The sequence below is a fragment of the Somniosus microcephalus genome, chromosome 17 (genome assembly GCF_052327205.1).
Source record: "Somniosus microcephalus isolate GS21.2 chromosome 17, FLI_Smic_1.0, whole genome shotgun sequence".
NCBI lineage: Eukaryota > Metazoa > Chordata > Chondrichthyes > Squaliformes > Somniosidae > Somniosus > Somniosus microcephalus.
This window is the reverse complement of record NC_141003.1, coordinates 92,477,267-92,497,785: the sequence shown is the minus strand read 5'-3', so window position 1 is coordinate 92,497,785 and position 20,519 is coordinate 92,477,267. Positions and strand designations below refer to the sequence as shown.

The following is a 20,519-nucleotide window of genomic DNA, read 5'->3' as shown; positions in this document are numbered from 1 at the left end:
TTACTTCCTCAAAGAACTCCAGCAAATTTGTCAAACATGACTTCCCCTTCATAAAACCATGCTGACTTTGTCCTATTAAATTATGATTATCCAAATGTCCTGTTACTGTCTCCTTAATAATGGACTACAAAATTTTACCTACCACAGATGTTAGGCTAACCGGTCTATAGTTTCCAGCCTTCTGTCTACTGCCCTTTTTAAATAAGGGTGTTACATTAGCAGTTTTCCAGTCTGCCGGGACCTTTGCCGAGTCCAGGGAGTTTTGGAAAATTATTACCAATGCATCCACAATCCCTACCGCCACTTCCCTCAAGACCCTAGGATGTAAGCCATCAGGTCCAGGTGATTTATCCGCCTTGAGTCCCATTATTTTACCGAGTACCACTTCCTTAGTGATTTTGATCGTGTTTAGCACCTCCCCCCCTTTAGCCCCCTGTTTGTCCAGTGTTGGGATATTCTTAGTGTCTTCTACTGTAAAGACTGATGTAAAATATTCATTCAGTGTTTTTGCCATCTCCATATTTCCCACCATTAATTTCCCGGTCTCATCCTCTAAGGGACCAACATTTACTTTAGCCACCCTTTTTCTTTTTATATAACTACTAGCTGGGGAGCCCCGCGTTGCGAGGGCAATTTTGGGGCGCTTGGTCTCCCTGCCCCTGTGTGTCCCCCCTCTCCCTGTCATGTCCTCTCCCTGTCCTATCTCTCCTCTCCCTCCCCTCCCCTCCCCTGCGAGGGCAATTTTGGGGCGCTTGGTCTCCCTGCCCCTGTGTGTCCCCCCTCTCCCTGTCATGTCCTCTCCCTGTCCTATCCCTCCTCTCCCTCCCCTCCCCTCCCCTGCGAGGGCAATTTTGGGGCGCTTGGTCTCCCTGCCCCTGTGTGTCCCCCCTCTCCCTGTCATGTCCTCTCCCTGTCCTATCCCTCCTCTCCCTCCCCTCCCCTCCCCTGCGAGGGCAATTTTGGGGCGCTTGGTCTCCCTGCCCCTGTGTGTCCCCCTCTCCCTGTCATGTCCTCTCCCTGTCCTATCCCTCCCTCCCCTCCCCTCCCCTCCTCTCCCTCCCCTCGCCCCCCGCTCCCCCACTGCCCTCTGTCCCTCTCTCCGGCCCCTCCCCCTGCCTAGCGCCTGAGGTCCGGAGCTGAGGTCCCCCGCGTATCGCGCGGCTGATGGACGGCCGCTGTGGGCGGGCGGGCGGCGCATGCGCGGTCAGTGCGGCCGGCGCATGCGCGGTCAGTGCGGGCGGCGCGAGCCCCCCGCGATTTCCCGAGGCTCGCCCCCCCCGCGATTTCCCGAGGCTCTCCCCCCCCCCCGCGATTTCCCGAGGCTCTCCCCCCCCCCCGCGATTTCCCGAGGCTCTCTCCCCCCCCTGCGATTTCCCGAGGCTCTCCCCCCCCCCCCGCGATTTCCCGAGGCTCTCCCCCCGCCGCGATTTCCCGAGGCTCTCCCCCCCCGCGATTTCCCGAGGCTCTCCCCCCCCCGTGATTTCCCAAGGCTCTCCCCCCCCCCGCGATTTCCCGAGGCTCTCCCCCCCCCATGATTTCCCGAGGCTGTCCCCCCCCCCCCCGCGATTTCCCGAGGCTCCCCCCCCCCATTAAATTGTTATTTAATTCCCTAACACATCATTAAAATATTTACCTTAGTTCCCTAACACACAGAAAGTGTGGGGGAAAAAATTGTGAAACATCAAGATGGCGGCCACTCACCTCGGTTCAGAAGGAGAAGGCCCGCCCACACACGCACCGATTGGTCGACCGGTCAGGTCACCGAAGCGTAGGATTGGTCAATCGTCGAGTCACTCGACACTCAACTGTAGGAAGGAACCCGCCGTCTGATTGGTCGACCTCGACGTCACACGGTCGCTAATGAGATGCTAATGAGCGGAAGGCTGAATGTTTTTCGGATACCGCGGGCGGGATTTTTGTGCGGCCGAAACGTAAATACACCTATGAACGGTCCGGAATCGCAAGCTTTCTTTTGAGGTGACGCGCGCGTCGGTACGCTCTGTAACTTTCAAACGTATAGAGAACGGACAGACAGACAGACATCGGGACAGACAGACAGAAGAGCCGCTTTATATATATAGATAAAAGCTCTTACTATCTGTTTTTATATTTTTTGCTAATTTACTTTCATAATCTATCTCCCCTTTCTTAATCAATCTTTTTGTTACTTTTTGCTGTCTTTTAAAGTTCCCCAATCCTCTATCCTCTCACTAGATTTGGCTACCTTATATGCCCTTGTTTTTAGTCGAATACTATCCTTAATTTCTTTACTTAGCCACGGATGGCTGTCTTTTCTTTTACACCCTTTTCTTCTCAGTGGAATATATATTTTTTGGAAGTTGTAAAATAAGTCCTTAAATGTACACCACTGATCATGTATCGTCTTACCCTTTAATCTATTTTCCCAATCCACTCTACTCAATTCCGCTCTCATACCTTCATAGTCTCCTTTATTCAAGCTTAGCACGCTTGTTTGAGATCCAACCTTCTCACCCTCTAATTGAATATGGAATTCAACCATGTTATGGTCACTCATTCCAAGGGGATCCTTTACTAGGACATTTTTAATTAATCCTGTCTCGTTACACAGGACCAGATCTAAGGTTGCTTGCCCCCTGGTTGGTTCAGTTACATACTGCTCAAGAAACCCATCCCTAATACACTCAATGAACTCATCCTCAAGGCAGCCCTGCCCAATTTGATTTGTCCAATTAATATGATAGTTAAAATCCCCCATAATTATAGATGTTCCCTTATTACAAGCCTCAACTATTTCCTGATTGATACTCCGTCCAACAGAGTTGCCACTGTTCGGAGGCCTATAGACTACGCCCACTAGTGTTTTTTTCCCCTTATTATTCCTTACCTCCACCCAAACTGTTTCATTATCCTGATCTTTTGACCCAATATCATTTCTCTGTATTACAGTGATTCCTTCCTTTATTAACATAGCCACCCCACCTCCCCTTCCTTCCTGCCTGTCCTTCCTGATCGTTAAATAACCTGGTATGTTTAATTCCCAGGCATTGTCACCCTGCAGCCATGTTTCTGTAATGGCCACAAGATCATATGTAGTTATTTGTGCCATTAACTCGTCTATTTTGTTACGAATGCTACGTGCATTCAGATAGAGAACTTTCAAAGATGTTTTGTGACACTTAGTTCCTGCTTTTGCCCTTTTTATTACTTTACCTTTTACTCCATACCTTCTGCCCCTTCCTGACATGCTTTGGTTTTTAATTTCCCCACTGCTACCTAAGTCTATGACCTTCTCTGTTGTCATTTTTATTATTTGCTCTCTAGGAATCTCCCCCCCACTAGTTAGTTTAAAGCCCTCTCTACAGCCCTAGTTATATGTTACAGGACTGGGGCACTGGGAGAGGTGGGTACAGGACTGGGGCACTGGGAGAGGTGGGTACAGGATGTGGGGGCACTGGGAGAGGTGAGTGGCTCTGAGAGTGGTACAGGACTGGGGCACTGGGAGAGGTGGGTACAGGATGTCGGGGCACTGGGAGAGGTGGGTACAGGATGTGGGGGCACTGGGAGAGGTGTGAGTAGGTACAGGATGTGGGGGCACTGGGAGAGGTGCGAGTGGCTCGGAGAGCGGTACAGCATCTGGGGGCACTGGGAGAGGGGTGAGTGGGTACAGGATGTGTGGGCACTGGGAGAGGTGAGTGGCTCGGAGAGCGGTACAGGATGTGGGGCTCTGGGAGAGGTGGTTACGGTGTTTGTGAGCCTCAGAAGAGATATGCAAGTACAGCACAATAGCCATCTCCAACAAATGGCACTATTCCTTCAACATAGAGAAACAACTTTTCTTCTGGAAGGTAAGAATTTTTTCTTCTTGCTGAGACTTCTCCCTCCTCTCACTAATTCGTTAGTGAAGTGACAGCTGGGTAACCTTCTCCAAACTCTCTGCAGGGAAATGCTATTTGTAGATGATACTTAGGAAGTGCATGAACTGAAGTGACTCACTTCAATCTCCGCTTCCACCCTGTGAGGAACCAATTACCCTCCATTCAGTACTCTTCTTCATCACCCCAATCCCAAATTACATGGTTAAGATCAAGAACCAAAATTCTATAGACTCTGGAACAGTACCCATGGATTGGAGGGTAGCTAATGTTACCCCACTATTCAAAAAAGGTGGTAGAGAGAAAACAGGGAATTACAGACCAGTAAGCCTGACATTGGTAGTGGGGAAAATGCTAGAGTCCATTATAAAAGATGTAATAGCAGAGCACTTGGAAAACAGTGACAGGATCGGTCAAAGTCAACATGGATTTACAAAAGGTAAATCGTGCTTGACTAATCTACTGGAATTTTTTGAGGATGTAACTGGTAAAATAGATAAGGGAGAACCAGTGGATGTGGTGTATTTGGACTTTCAAAAGGCTTTCGATAAGGTCCCGCATAAGAGATTAGTGTGTAAAGTTAAGGCACATGGGATTGGTAGCAAGGTATTTGTTGTGTATTTTGAATGTTGTATTTGAATTGTCCCACATAGCTTACCGTAGTTGTGATGTGCTATGAGAAATAGAGTGCATTGTGTTGAAGAGATTCTTCTGGAAGTAATGGCTGTTAACTGAACTCTGTCTCCTGCGTACTCTTTTCATTGTTATACAAGCAAGGTTATTAAACTCTTGAGATTTAACAGAAGTGGCGACGAGGACGTCTGAACTTACGTGGCTCTGCTGTGCGAGTCGGGTTTTACGTGTTTAAAACTGTTATTTTTGCCGTGGACAGTTAATTAAAGTGAGGCTAGCTCGAGGATAAAGGAGCTTGCAATGGCGGGAAGATGAGACAGCGTATAAGGTACTAACGACTTGAGGAAGGGGAGGAAAAGCAGTGAGTAAATCAGGAAGGACATTTATTCAACTGTGAAACGATCTGTGAATTGAAGCACTAAATAACTGATAGTGATTTTAGTTGAGTTCAACATTGGAAGGATCCTTAGTGAATGATAATTAGGAGCCTGAGAGAAGGAAAATGGCTGAAATTATCGGTAACATTGGACCGTTTGATGAGAATGTCGAACAATGGAGCTCATACACAGAACGATTTGAATACTTCACACGAGCAAATGACATTGGAGGGAACAAAGTAGTACCTACATTGTTAAGTGTGATGGGACCAAAGACTTTCAATCTTTTGGGTACTTTAGTACATCCAGATAAACCAGGGATTAAACAATATAGTGAAATTGTGGAGATACTAAAAGGGCATTTTTCACCCAAACCCCTAGTCATAGCTGAGAGGTTTAGGTTCCACAGGTGTAACCAGGAAGAAGGAGAAACAATGACTATGTTTGTAGCTGCACTAAAAAGACTATCAGAGCACTGTGAGTTTAATGACGTGCTAAATGATACTATAAGAGACAGGCTAGTGTGTGGTATGAGAACTGAAGCCATACAGAAGAGACTATTAACGGAGAGTAATCTGACTCTACAAAAGGCCATTGAAATCAGTATTTCCATGGAATTGGCAGCTAAGGAAGCTCAACAGTTGGGTGCAACAGAAAAAATGCACAAAGTAAGAACAGAGAGCCAAGGGCCATGCTTCCATTGTGGCAAAACGGGGCATCTTGCGTCTGCATGCTGGTGCGTGGACATGGATTGCCACAGCTGTGGTAAAAAGGGACATATTCAGCGCGCATGCAGAAATAAAAAGGACACAGAGAAAACGTCAGAGACGGAAGGAAGAAAAAAAACATTCAGACAAAAGGCAAAGAAGCACGTCCGCTCTGTAGAACAGGACAAAACAGAGGCAAGTGACACTTCAGAGGAGAAACTATCACTGAACGTGCTGGCTGTAGCTGGGGATTCGCATGGCTACTGGGTCTCACCCTTGCTAGAGGGGCAGCCTGTGCGAATGCAGATCGATACCGGGGCAGCAGTAACTCTTATGTCAGAGACAGTCTACAAAAAGACATTAAAGCACCTTCCACTTCAGCCAGCTAACCTAGCGTTAAAGACATATACCAGTGAAAGAGTAACCGTGAGAGGTATCACTGAGGTCACAGTTCAGTTGAATGGACAAACTAGGAAGTTACCACTCTACGTAGTTAAAGGAGACTACCCCTCCCTGCTGGGACGTTCGTGGATGGAGAGAATAAAATTAGACTGGTTATCAGTCTACATGATGTCACACAATGATCCAGGCTTACCCGCCATCTTAAAGAAACATGCAGAAGTCTTTAATGGAGAACTGGGTAGCATGAAAGATATTACTGTGAAGCTTCGTATTAAGCAGGATAGCAAACCCAAGTTCATGAAGGCACGACCCATACCTTATGCCATCAGACCAAAAGTCGAGGCTGACTTAGAAGCCCTAGTTGAAAGCGGAGTACTAGAACCAGTCAGCGTGAGTGAATGGGCAACACCCATCGTACCAGTGCTCAAGAAAGGGGGTGGAGTTAGGATATGTGGAGATTTTAAAGTAACTGTTAACCCTGTATTGTCAGTGGAGCAATATCCGCTTCCCCGTATTGATGATTTGTTTGCGGGACTTGCTGGGGGCCAGAAGTTTAGCACAATCGACCTCTGTCAAACCTACCTGCAAATGCATGTGGATGAACAGTCACGAGAAATGCTGACTATTGTGATGCACAAAGGCCTATTTAGGTATCGTCGACTTCCTTTCGGAATTACATCAGCTCCAGCGCTTTTCCAACGTGCTATGGACCAGATCCTTAGTGGATTGCCTGGAGTCCAGTGCTACTTAGATGATAACTTAGTTACTGGGTGTGATGACCAAGACCATCTGCATAACTTGGACGCAACGCTACAGAGACTGAGGGATTATGGACCCAGAGTTCGCAGGGATAAATGTGATTTTTTTCAGGCATCAGTTGAGTACCTCGGTCATGTGATCGATGCCACAGGCCTTCACAAGGCACCGTCCAAGACCAAGGCAATCATGGATGCCCCAGCACCTGAAAATATCAGCCAGCTGCGTCCTTTTCTAGGGTTACTGAACTACTATGGACGGTTCATACCGAACCTAGCCTCGATGCTGAGGCTGCTGCATTGGTTGCTATGTAAAGACAAGAAGTGGGAATGGACTAACAAGTGCCAGGAGGCGTTCATGACAGCAAAGGACACGCTCCTGAAGTCAGAGGCTTTGACGCATTTTAACCCTTCATTACCAATACAGTTAGCTTGCGATGCATCATCATATGGTGTGGGAGCGGTCGTTTCTCATATCATGCCAAACGGAGAAGAGAAGCCGATAGCATTCGCATCTAGGACTTTGAACAGAGCTGAAACTAACTACGCCCAAACAGAACAAGAAGCACTGAGCATCGTTTTTGGCGTTCGCAAGTTTCACCAATATTTGTACAGGAGACAGTTCACCCTACTAACAGATCACCGCCCTCTCACGACCATCTTCGGGCCACATACAGGGATTCCGTCACTTGCTGTGAGCAGAATGCAAAGGTGAGCGCTGCTGTTGTCTGCACACACATTTGACATTAGATATCGTAAGTCTGACCTGCACGGCAACGCTGACGGTCTTTCCAGGTTGCCGCTGCCTGTCACCAAGCCTATGACGCGTAGCATGGACATCTGTTATTTTAGCCAGGTGGAGAACGCGCCTGTTACTTCGACACAGGTCCGACAAAACACCAGAAACGACCCAGTGCTGTCTGCAGTGCTGGACATTATCGTCAGGGGCAAGCTTGACAGCGATGACCCAAACCTGAAACCATATCTCTTAAGGAGAAACGAACTGTCGGTGCAGTCTGGATGTTTGCTCTGGGGGAGGAGAGTGGTTATTCCACCATCGCTACGGAAACCAGTGTTACAGCAACTACACTCCGGACACTGCGGAATGGTTCGTATGAAAAAATAGTGAGGAGCTACTTCTGGTGGCCGGGTATGGATGGACAGATTGAGGACAAAGCTAAAACCTGTTCCTCATGTCAGAGTGTTCGTAATGTGCCACAGCTTGCACCTCTTCACCCCTGGGACTTTCCGGAGGAAGCATGGCACCGCATTCATGTAGACTTTGCAGGTCCATTCGAGGAGAGGATGTTCCTGGTGGCTGTTGACGTGCACAGTAAGTGGCCAGAGGTTGTTATAATGAGGTCCACCACCGCTGAGAAGACCATCAAGAAGTTAGGTGAGGTGTTCAGCCGATTTGGATCTCCGATGCAACTTGTCTCAGACAACGGTCCACAGTGGGTGTCACAAGAAATGGCTACAGTCCTGCAGCTGAATGGCGTACAACATATCAGGGCTGCACCATACCACCCTGCGACCAATGGTCTAGCTGAGAGGTTTGTTCAGACCATGAAACACTCTCTAAAGGCATCGCAAGGCCAGGGAATGCTTCATCAGCGCCTGAATAGTTTCCTATTGAGTTACAGGAACACACCACATGCGACCACAAAAGCATCACCTGCCACTCTACTGCTCAAAAGAGAGCTACGAACCAACTTCGACCTGCTGAAACCACCAAAGGTGAAAGACGTGGTGCAGTATCAGCAGGACAAGCAGATCAAGCGACGTGAACAACGCTCCAAAGACAGAGTCTTCAGTCCAGGTGAACATGTGTTGGCACGGAACTACAGTGGTGGACCTAAGTGGGTTCCTGCTATTGTCATTGCACAGACTGGTCCAATATCCTACACTGTACAGACACCCGAGGACATTGTCTGGAAGAGACACACCGATCAGCTTCTACGAAGTGCAGCAACACCCACTGAACCACCAACAGCAGTTTATCTGCCATTGGGTGACGCTGTGGGTCATCCGCCTTCTACACCGAGAGGCTCACCTTCTGAGGAAGCAGCCGCTTCAGCCCCTATCTCATCAGCAAGGGAGACCTGTATACAGGCACCTCAGCCGCCTACACTTGTGGTGACGTCACCTGTGAGAGACAATGAACTGGAGAGCCAGGTTGACCGCCGGTATCCTACCAGAGAGCGGCGGGCCCCTATACGTATGAACTTATAGTTCAGAGGCTTACCCTTTATCTGGGGCATAATAATCCCCATGGGTATAGCCATGGTTGGAGGAAGTCTACCCTCACTCCCAGGTTATTGTGTTTTTAAAATTTTGTGGTTCTATTGGGACATCTAATGTAAGAGGGGAGGAGATGTTGTGTATTTTGAATGTTGTATTTGAATTGTCCCACATAGCTTACCGTAGTTGTGATGTGCAATGCACTATGGGAAATAAGAGTGCATTGAGTTGAAGAGATTCTTCTGGAAGTGATGGCTGTGAACTGAACTCTGTCTCCTGCGTACTCTTTTAATTGTTATACAAGCAAGGTTATTAAACTCTTGAGAATTTAACAGTATTGACTTGGATAGAGAACTGGTTGGCAGACAGAAAGCAAAGAGTTGGAATAAACGGGTCTTTTTCCGAGTGGCAGGCAGTGACTAGTGGGGTACCGCAGGGATCGGTCCTTGGACCCTAGCTATTCACAATATATATTAATTATCTAGACAAGGGAACTAGATGTAATATCTCCAAGTTTGCAGACGACACAAAGCTGGGTGGGCGTGTGTGCTGTGAGGAGGATGCCGAGAAACTCCAGGATGATTTGGATAGGTTGGTGATTGGGCAGAAGCATGGCAGATGCAATATAACGTGGATAAATGCGAGGTTATCCACTTTGGTGTCAAAAACAGGAAGGCAGATTATTATCTGAATGGCAAAAGATTGGGAGAAGGGGAAGTGCAACGAGACCTGGGTGTTCTTGTGCTCCAGTCGCTGAAGGTAAGCATGCAGGTGCAGCAGGCGGTTAAGAAGGCAAATGGTATGTTGGCCTTCGTAGCGAGAGGGTTTGAGTACAGGAACAAGGATGTCTTGCTGCAGTTGTACAGGGCCTTGTTGAGACCACATCTTGAGTATTGTGTGCAGTTTTGGTCGCCTTATCTGAGGAAGGATGTTCTTGCCATGGAGGGAGTTCAGCGAAGATTCACCAGGCTGATACCTGGGATGGCAGGAATGACGTATGAGGAGAGATTGGGTCGATTGGGCTTATACTCGCTGGAGTTTAGAAGAATGAGAGGGGATCTCATTGAAACTTATAAAATTCTGACAGGACTGGACAGACTAGATGCAGGTAGGATGTTCCCAATGGTCGGGGAGTCCAGAATCAAGGAACACAGTCTAAGGATAAGGGGTAAGCCATTTAGGACAGAAATGAGGAGGAATTTCTTCACCCAGAGAGTGGTGAACCTGTGGAATTCTCTACCACAGAAGGCAGTAGAGGCCAATTCATTAAATATATTCAAGAAGGAGTTGGATATATTTCTTAAGTCTAAAGGGATCAAGGGATATGGGGAGAAGGCAGGGACAGGGTACTGAATTTGGATGATCAGCGATGATCGCATTGAATGGCCGAGCAGGCTCGAGGGGCCGAATGGCCTACTCCTGCTCCTATCTTCTATGTTTCGATGTTTCTTACCATGTGGGTAACCAAATGTCTTTCCTGTAATTCTTTGACAGTGTGCTGAAGTTACAACTTGCCATGTGAACCTGAACAAGCAACTGTACTGAAACCGGCCTCTGGTATTTTACAGGGCATTTTATTACCTCGCACATTGCAATTTTTAGCATAGATTCCTCCCTAAAGTTAAGTGGCGTCTCTAGTTGTTCCACAGTGAGACACAGGGGTGCTAAATAAAATTACTAGGAACTGACAATTAATTCTGTACTCTAGCACAGGGGAGGTTTATCTTAAATGAGAACATAAATTATAACAAACCGTAACGCAAGATCCTAACAGATCCTGAAGTTGGGACATGGCAGCAGATCAAAATGATCATAAATCAGTGTTAACCTGACCTCATCCCATTAGGGACGGTGGTTTATTCAAATATTGATAGTCACAGGTCATCGTGTAGAAAAGTACACAGAACCGTAGCCGTTTGCACTTTTCATAATATATACACTCGCCTGTCAGTAGAACTACTTTGGAAAGATTCATTGCTCCAAAGATACTAAACACACAGAAGTTTCAAATGATTTTGGAGATTTTAATCAGACCACGCAAGTTTTAAAGTGCTCGACTGCAAGGAGTTTAATAACACAAGATAGGAATGAGAACAAAGCACCCACTGCCCCGCACCTCATTCAGTATTGCAAAAGTTTTATCGGAAATGCATTATTTCTGATAACAATAAAACCATCTCAGAAGAATAAGTATTTCAAAATGCACCAGCTGGAAAGGTAATGCTCTGCATAATTTCAGTTCTTTGATTAATTTTCTTTAGTCAGCAGATATGCGGACCTTGATAATATAATTTAAATAAACTGCTTTGTATATTAGTAATTTCCGTCATTATATGGTGGTTATTCTTAAATTAGCATTTTGTATTCTCTCAATGGGATGACCACGTAAAGGGAGTGAAATCCGACACTGGATGGCACCTGCTAATGTGAACAGAAACAACAGGCAGGTCGGACAAAGATGACTTGCTCAGAGAGACATTTTACAAGTTCTAAGATCTGTCTCTCCTACAAAACTGTGCATAGGAGGAAATGATATAAATGTTGAATATAAATATGAAACGGTCTCACTACGAGAAAGGTCATCATAGCGTTAGTTATGAAATGTCCAAAAATGTGAATTAAAATTCCATATCTACAACTGGCTACTTGCAAAAAGGACCTAATTTCTAGTGTTGAAAGAAATGGGATAATTTCCTACCTCTGTTAGATGCGGCATTGGATTAAATCCACAGAGGTTGCACACAACAGCCTTGCATTCTGTACACGTGTTGAAGTCGGGAGGAGCCGCGGAACCAATATTCAGACCAGTTTTACAGAGAGGGCAGGTAGTCTTAGATGAAGCAGCCACTTTGGGTTCCAAGGGTTTGGATGCCTTTTTAACCATTTCTGCGACTGGTTTGCTTTCTTTCACTGCCACAGCTTTCTTTGTGGGTCCAGTGTCCTTCACGCCTTCTGCCGACACGGACACTTTCTGTTCTAATTTTTCTGCTGCCGGAGGTTTAGTTTCTCTTTTCGCAGCGTCAGGTTTAGGAGATTGCTGAGTAACACGACTCTCCTTGGAGGCTGCCTGAGTTGCAGTTGGAGGTACAGCAGGGACGGGCTGTGCAGCATGTCCATGTGGATCTTGTTGCTGGGGTGCTGTTGACATCAAAGTTGAGGCTTGACTGAAGAGTGATGCCCCAAACCCGAAGAGTTTTCCGGTGACAGTCTCTTGAGGGGTTGATGGCTGAAAGGGCGGTGGTTGTGAAGCACCCCCCAAGTTTAGGCTGAAACGCCTTGACTGCTCAGGAGGTTTCTGAGCTTTTTGAGTCTCTGGTGGGATTTGTGAAGGTACAGCCTTAGCAACTGCTGGTTTCTGAATTGGTTTTGCTTGCTCTTCTATTGGGCGACCAGTTTTGGGTTCCACTTTCAATGCAGGCTGCTTGATCAATTCAGGGGCAGCACCATGAGCACCCAGCGGTTTGTCCACTAATACCTCCTTCTGTACCTGCGGTGGCTGTTTCTGTTGAGCCACATCCTGCTTTTGACTCTTTATCCCAGTGCCAGGCTCTGTCCCTGGACCGGAATCTTCCTTTTTTTGCCCTTGTTGTGGCTGTGTTCTCCGGTCGGCCTCCTTCTGTTTTTCAGTGGGCTGCTGGGGCTGTGGGATTGGCTTCGTTTGCTCAGGTCTCTTCGTCTGGTCAGAACCTTTCTGCTTTCCGGCTGGTTGAACCTGCGGTCCCAGTGAGGGTTGCTTGGTCTCTGGTACTCGAGAAGTAGAAACAACTTTCTGTGGGGGCTTGTTCAGATCTTGCTGTTTCTTTTGATCCATCAGCTGCTGTGATGGTTTAACTGGTTCTGGTTTCTGGGCTGTCTGCAGCGTAGGTTGTTGGTCCCGTGGCCCACGTGACGGTTGTTTGGCCTTTGGCGGAGGAGAAGCAGCCATTGACTGCTGCTTGGTAAGCACTGGCTGTTTTCTAGGTCCTGGTTGTGACAATGGCTTGGTTTGTTCAGGTCTTGGAGCTGGCTCTTTCTTCTGTGGCTGTTGCTGAGCTGGACCCTGTTTGGCTATTTGTGGGGCAGTGGAAGGAGCTCCTTGCTGCTTGGGCTGCAGAGGCTGTGGCTTGGAGCCAGGGGCTGAGGTCATGTCCATGCCGAGGGCTCTTTGCATCTGACAATTCAAACACAGCCATTCTATGACCTGTAAATAATGGGCATAAAAGCATATAATGAATCAAATACTATTTGACTAAGCTGCATTTTGAGTCAGATCTGTTAATAGTTAACCAAATATTTAAACTAGCAGACATCATAATCTGTTTTTACTAACATGCACACTAATCGCATCAATAAAATCAGTTTTATTTACTCATTTACAATTACAAGTGGAGTAACACTACCATCCATTATTGCTGTATAATAGATGCCTTCGCCCTATCTAAATGATCTTAAATAGCCATTCACAGAATATACCCTTTGTGAAAAAAGGACAGTTTTAGTTGAAAGACCGCTTAGTAAATTGAAAACCTGTGTCAAATATTGAAGAGGATCATTACATTTTGGAAAACTGGAAGAGCAATGTGTCATTTCCGTTGCAATGACACTGCAAGTGATTTAACGCCATTTGTACTTTTCCAATGAGAATGACATCATTACTTTGTGTGTTTATAAAGTGGGATAAATTTCACAACTACTTTGTAGACACACCATGGACTTGATTTTCTTGGACCTTTTAAAAAAAATCTCTGCTGCTATAATGATTTGGTTACGTTCATCACTCAACCTGATGGGACTAATACATCCCAATCCTTGATGGAGTTCTTCAATGAAATAACAAAGAGGGTTGATGAAGGCAGTGCAGTTGATGTTGGGTATATGAACTTCCAGAGGACATTTGATAAAGTGCCACATAATAGACTTGTTAGTAAATTTAAAAGGTTAAAGCGGCAGTGGCAGCGTGGATACAAAATTGGCTAAGGGACAGAAAGCAGAGTCATGGTGAACGGTAGTTTTTCAGACTGGAAGGAAGTACACAGTGGTCGGTATTATGACCACTGCTCTTTGATAAATATCAATAACCTGGACTTGTGTATAGGGGGCATACTTTCAAAGTTTGCAGATGACACAAAGCTTGGCAATGTAAGAAACAGTGAAGAGGATAGTAGCAGACTTCAGGAGGAAATAGGCAGACTGGTGAAATGGGCAGTCACGTGGCAGATGAAATTTAATGCAGAGAAGTGTAAAGTGATTCATTTTAGAAGGAAAAATGAGGCGAGGCAATATAAAGTAAAGGGTACAAGTTGAAGGGGACTGCAGGTTCACACACACAAATCTTTCAGGTGGCAGGACAAGTTGATGAGACAGTTAAAAAAAGCATATGGGATCCTTGGCTTTAGAAGTAGAGGAATAGAGCACAAACGCAAGGAAGTTATGCTAAACCTTTATAAAACACTGGTTAGACCTCAGCTAGAATTATGGCCAGAATTTTGCCAGTGCTCAGGGGGCAGGTTTGGAGACGGGACCGCTGGCAAAATCGCAAAGATTGAGAACGGGCAGGAAACCCGCTGTCAACCCGCCTCCAATCAATCAATCTTCCCAAGTGCTGGGTTCCTGATTTGCACATGGACCCAACACCTAGCGGCGGGAAGAGGAGTATAGCCACTTAACAGGCAGTTAACAGGCTCTTTTTCAACTTTGACACTTCTACTTCGGGCTTCCAGACATCCGGACTCCACGCCAGGTAAGTGTGGCGGGAATGTGGCGTAATCGGATCAGCCATAATCTTATTGAATGGCGGAGCAGGCTCGAAGGGCCGAGTGGCCTACTCCTGCTCCTAATTCGTATGTTTGTATGTGGCGTGTTGTGAGTCTGCTGTAATGTTTCTGCATTGATGACAGCTGCAGAAGTGGTGTGAAGGATCCAATGGTGCACTGGTGAGTTTCAGAGGTAAGGAAATGTTGGGAAATTCATTTTTAATGCATTTACACTTTTCAGTAGGTAACAAGTTTTGAATTGGCTGTCTAGTCCCACCTCATTGGGAGAACCTCTCTCACCAGTGACAGATCGCTTCTGCAAACTTACCTGCAGCTGCCATCTGTTCTAGCCTAAGGAGGGAATCACTGGAGAGCCTGGGTGCAAGAACTCACCTGTGAACAGCCATTGTCAGTGTTTGCAGCACCTCAGTGCTGTCAAGCACTGAGAAATGAGCAAAGAAAATTTGTGCGTGGTCCCTTTAAGAAAACCGGTAGATGATGCGTCATCAAATGACGTCATCTGACCGGCTTCTTCTTAATTAGCCGGCAAGCCCGTAGGGCAGGCTTAACAAAGCCAATTGACGTAAAATCACGTCCGTGGGCTGGATGAAGTTGGGGGCAGAACTGGAACCCAGAAACCAGCTCCCAAGCCGCATCGATCGAGAAAATCGTGGCCATTGTGTCCAATTCTGGGCACCACATTTTAGGGAGGGTGTCAAGGCCCTGTAGAGGGTACAGAGGAGATTTACTAGAATGGTACCAGGGTTGAGGAACTTCAGTTAAGTGGAGAGGCTGCAGATGCTGGGATTTTTCTCCTTAGAACAGAGAAGGTTAAGGGGAGATTTAATAGAGGTGTTCAAACTTATGATGGGTTTTGATAGAGTAGATCAGGAGAAACTGTTTCCAGCAGCAGCAGGGTCAATAACCAGAGCAACAAGGACAGGTTGGGGGTGATTTGATCGAGGTGTACAAGATTATGATGGGTTTGGATAGGCTAGATGGGACAAGGCTGTTCCCACTAGTTGATGGTACAAGGACTAGGGGACACAGATTTAAGGTTTTGGGCAAGAGATACAGGGTGGACGTGACGAAAAATCTTTTTACGCAGCGAGTGGTGATGACCTGGAACTTGCTGCCGACGGACGTGGTGGAAGCGGAGGCACTCAATGTTTTCAAGGGGAGACTGGATAGGCACTTGAGGGAAATAAACTTGCAGGACTATGGGGATAGAGCGGGGGAATGGGACTGACTGGATTGCTCTACAGCGAGCCGGCACGGACTCAATGGGCCGAATGGCCTCCTTTGGTGCCGTTATGACTCTATGGCCTAAAAATTCGGTTGCTTTGCAGCTCTCGTTAGCGCCCTAAGGGTGCTAATGGGGCGCAAAGCAACTAGCGCCCGGGCACAGCTCTGCCAATGCCTCCCGTGAAATTCAGCGGGAGGTTGGCATCGGCGGTAACCGTTAGCACCCCGCAGCGCTGCGCTGCCGGGGATGACGTTATCACTGTGCGCAGCGCCCCAGCCGCAATCTTCGGTAGCGCCCCGACTTACCGCTGGACGCTATATCCAACAGGGTCAATAGAACCTACCTGCGGCCGAGGCAGCGCTAATTAAAGGCGAGGTGCCGGGCGGCCATTTTTGTTGCTGGCCACCTACCAGCACCTGTCCCCATTGCCGTCCCCGGCCTCCTGACCAGCCCCTCCCCGTGAGCCCGGCACTTCTCCCCAGTGCCGGGCTCCTTTGCTGGCACGCCGATCCCTGGTGGCCCAGCTGGTCCCCGGGTCACGCTGCGCAAGGCCCCTCTCCTCTAAGGGGAGGAAGTCCTGCAGTACCGCGGCGCACCGTGCCGCAGTGCCGTGATATTCCCTCGCAGCGCCCCAAGAGGGAGGCGGGACGCTTTCAGTAGCGCCCCGCTTCCCTTTTGGGGCGCTACCAATGAATTTCGGCCGCGGGATGCTCATTTTTTCAGGAAGCGCCCCAGCGAAGCTCGCGCCCCAAAGGGGTCACAAATCAGTTTTCCCCCTATGACTCTATGACACAGATTTAAGATAATTGGCAAAAAAGCCAAGGGGGAAATGCGATGATTTTTTTTTCTGCCGCGAGCTGTTACGATGTATGATGCAGTACGTGAAAGGGTGGTGGGAGCAGATTCAATAGTAATTTTCAAAAGGAAATTGGATAAATACTTGAAAGGAGAAATTTGCAGGGCTATGGGGCAAGAGCAGAGGAGTGGGACTTATTGGAGAGCTTGCAAAGATCCAGCACAGGCATGATGGGCCGAATGCCTCCTTCGGTGTGGCTGCTGCTCAGGAAGGGAGGAAAAAGAGTGGGAGAGCAATAGTGCTAGGGGATTCTATCGTAAGGGGAACAGATAGACGGTTCTGTGGCCGTAGACGTGACTCCAGGATGGTTTGTTGCCTCCCTGGTGCCAGGGTCAAGGATGTCACTGAACGGCTGCAGGGCATTCTGAAGGGGGAGGGGGAACAGGCAGAGGTCGTGGTTCACATTGGGACCAACGACATGGGTAGAAAGAGGGATGAGGTCCTGCAACAAGAATTTAGGGAGCTAGGTAGCAGATTAAAGAGCAGGACCTCAAAGGTTGTAATCTCTGGATTACTCCCGGTGCCACGTGCTAGTGAGTATAGGAATAGGAGGATAGAGCAGATGAATGCGTGGCTAAAGAGTTGGTGCAGGAGGGAGGGCTTTAGTTTCCTGGATCACTGGGCCTGCCTCTGGGAAAGGTGGGACTTGTACAAGTCGGACGGGTTGCACCTGAACCAGAGCGGGATAAATATCCTTGCGGGGAGGTTTGCTAGCACTGTTCGGGGGGGTTTAAACTAAAATGGCAGGGGGTTGGGAACCTGAGCAGGGAGACAGAGGAAAGGGAAACAGTGATAAAAGCAAAAGATAGGAAGGAGAAAAACAAAAGTGGCAATCAGAGAAATCAACGGTTTAAATCAAACGTGGCCACAGTAAATAATAATTCTAATAGGGCTAAGAGCGTTAAAAAAACAAGCTTGAAGGCTTTGTGTCTTAATGCGAGGAGCATTTGTAATAAGGTGGATGAATTGGCTGCGCAAATAGAGGTAAACGAATACGATTTGGTTGGGATTACAGAAACGTGGCTCAAGGATGGCCAAGACTGGGAACTCAACATCCAGGGGTATTCGATATTCAGGAAAGATAGGCAGAAAGGAAAGGGAGGTGGGGTAGCATTACTGGTTAAAGAAGGGATTAATGCAATTGTAATGAAGGATATTAGCTCTGATGATGTGGAATCTGTATGGGTAGAATTGAGAAATACTAAGGGGAAAAAAACATTAGTGGGAGTGGTATATAGACCTCCAAACAGTAAGGTGGAGGTTGGGGATGGCATTAAAAGGGAAATTAAAGAAGCGTGCAATAAGGGCATGGCAGTCATCATGGGTGACTTTAACCTACATATAGATTGGGCCAACCAAATTAGTAACAATACCGTGGAGGAGGAATTCCTGGAGTGTTTACGGGATGGTTTCCTGGACCAATATGTCGAGGAACCAACCAGAGATCAGGCCATCTTAGACTGGGTATTATGCAACGAGAAAGGATTAATTAGCAATCTTGTTGTACGAGGCCCCTTGGGTCGGAGCAATCATAATATGATCGAATTCTGCATTAAGATGGAGAATGAAGTAGTTGACTCAGAGACAAGGGTCCTCAATTTAAATAAAGAAAACTACGATGGTCTGAGGAGCGAGTTGGGTAGGATTGAGTGGGGAATGGCGCTCAAAGGGTTGACGGTGGATAGGCAATGGCAAACATTCAAAGACTGAATGGATGAGCTACAGAATTTGTTCATCCCAGTTTGGCGTAAAAATAAAACAAAAAAGGTGACTCAACCGTGGCTAACAAGGGAAATTAGGGATAGCATAAGATCCAAGGAGAGGACATATAAATTGGCTAGAAAAAGCAATAATCCTGAGGATTGAGAGCAGTTTAGGAGTCAACAAAGGAGGACAAAGGGATTAATTAAGAAAGGGAAAATAGAATATGAGAGTAAGCTAGCAGGGAACATAAAAACTGACTGTAAAAGCTTTTATAGATATGTGAAGAGAAAAAGATTAGTGAAGTCAAGCGTAGGTCCCTTACAGTCAGAATCGGGGGAATTTATAATGGGAAACAAGGAAATGGCAGACCAACTAAATGCATACTTTGGTTCTGTCTTCACAAAGGAGGACACAAATAACCTCCCAGAGATGCCGGGGAACATAGGGTCTGATGAAAGCGAGGAACTGAAAGAAATCAGTATTTGTAGGAAAATGGTGTTAGGAAAATTGATGGGACTGAAGGCCGATAAATCCCCAGGGCCTGATGGTCTACATCCCAGGGTACTTAAGGAAGTGGCCCTAGAGATAGTAGATGCACTACTGATCATCTTCCAGAACTCAATAGACTCTGGAACGGTACCCATGGATTGGAGGGTAGCTAATGTTACCCCACTATTGAAAAAAGGTGGTAGAGAAAAAGCGGGGAATTATAGACCGGTAAGCCTGACATCGGTAGTGGGGAAAATGCTAGAGTCTATTATACAAGATGTAATAGCTGAGCACTTGGAAAGCAGTGACAGGATCGGACAAAATCAACATGGATTTACAAAAGGTAAATCATGCTTGACTAATCTACTGGAATTTTTTGAGGATGTAACTGGTAAAATAGATAAGGGAGAACCAGTGGATGTGGTGTATTTGGACTTTCAGAAGGCTTTCGATAAGGTCCCACACAAGAGATTAGCGTGCAAAATTAAGGCACATGGGATTGGGGGCAAGGTATTGACTTGGATAGAGAACTGGTTGGCGGACAGAAAGCAAAGAGTTGGAATAAACGGGTCGTTTTCTGAGTGGCAGGCAGTGACTAGTGGGGTACCGCAAGGATCGGTTCTAGGACCCCAGCTGTTCACAATATATATTAATGATCTGGACGAGGGAATTGGATGTAATATCTCCAAATTTGCAGACGACACAAAGCTGGGCGGGAGGGTAAGCTGCGAGGAGGATGTCGGGAAGCTGCGAGGAGGATGTCGGGAAACTCCAGTACGATTTGGACAGGTTGGGTGATTGGGCAGTAACATGGCAAATGCACTATAATGTGGATAAATGTGAGGTTATCCACTTTGGTGGCAAAAACAGGAAGGCAGATTATTATTTGAATGGCAATAGATTGGGAGAAGGGGAAGTGCAAAGAGACCTGGGTGTCCTTGTGCACCAGTCGCTGAAGGTAAGCATGCAGGTGCAGCAGGCGGTTAAGAAGGCAAATGGTATGTTGGCCTTCGTAGCAAGAGGGTTCGAGTACAGGAACAAGGATGTCTTGCTACAGTTGTACAGGGCCTTGGTGAGACCGCACCTTGAGTATTGTGTGCAGTTTTGGTCACCATACCTGAGGAAGGACGTTCTTGCCAGGGAGGGAGTGCAGCGAAGATTCACCAGGCTGATACCTGGGATGGCAGGAATGACGTATGAGGAGAGATTGTGTCGATTGGGCTTATACTCACTGGAGTTTAGAAGATTGAGAGGGGATCTCATCGAAACCTATAAAATTCTGTCAGGTCTGGACAGACTAGATGCAGGAAGGATGTTTCTGATGGCCGGGGAGTCCAGAACCAGGGGTCATAGTCTAAGGATAAGGGGTAAGCCATTTAGGACTGAAATGAGGAGGAATTTCTTCACCCAGAGAGTGGTGAACCTGTGGAATTCTCTGCCACAGAGGGCGGTGGAGGCCAGTTCATTAAATATATTCAAGAAAGAGTTGGATATGTTTCTTGAGGCTGAAGGGATCAAGGGAT

The 20,519-nt window shown here is 47.0% G+C and overlaps 1 protein-coding gene across 13 annotated transcripts in view; it reads right to left on the bottom strand.

Moving 5' to 3' along the window:
- The window catches only part of LOC147105924 (protein piccolo-like), a 917,910-nt gene that overhangs the window by 859,903 nt on the left and 37,488 nt on the right, over positions 1 to 20,519 (bottom strand). For all 13 annotated transcript variants that reach the window (XM_086010862.1, XM_086010863.1, XM_086010861.1 and 10 more), the window contains exon 2: positions 11,668 to 13,149. In XM_086010862.1, the coding sequence (XP_085866988.1) occupies positions 11,668 to 13,149 (1,482 nt within the window). The remainder of the gene's footprint in view (positions 1 to 11,667; positions 13,150 to 20,519) is intronic.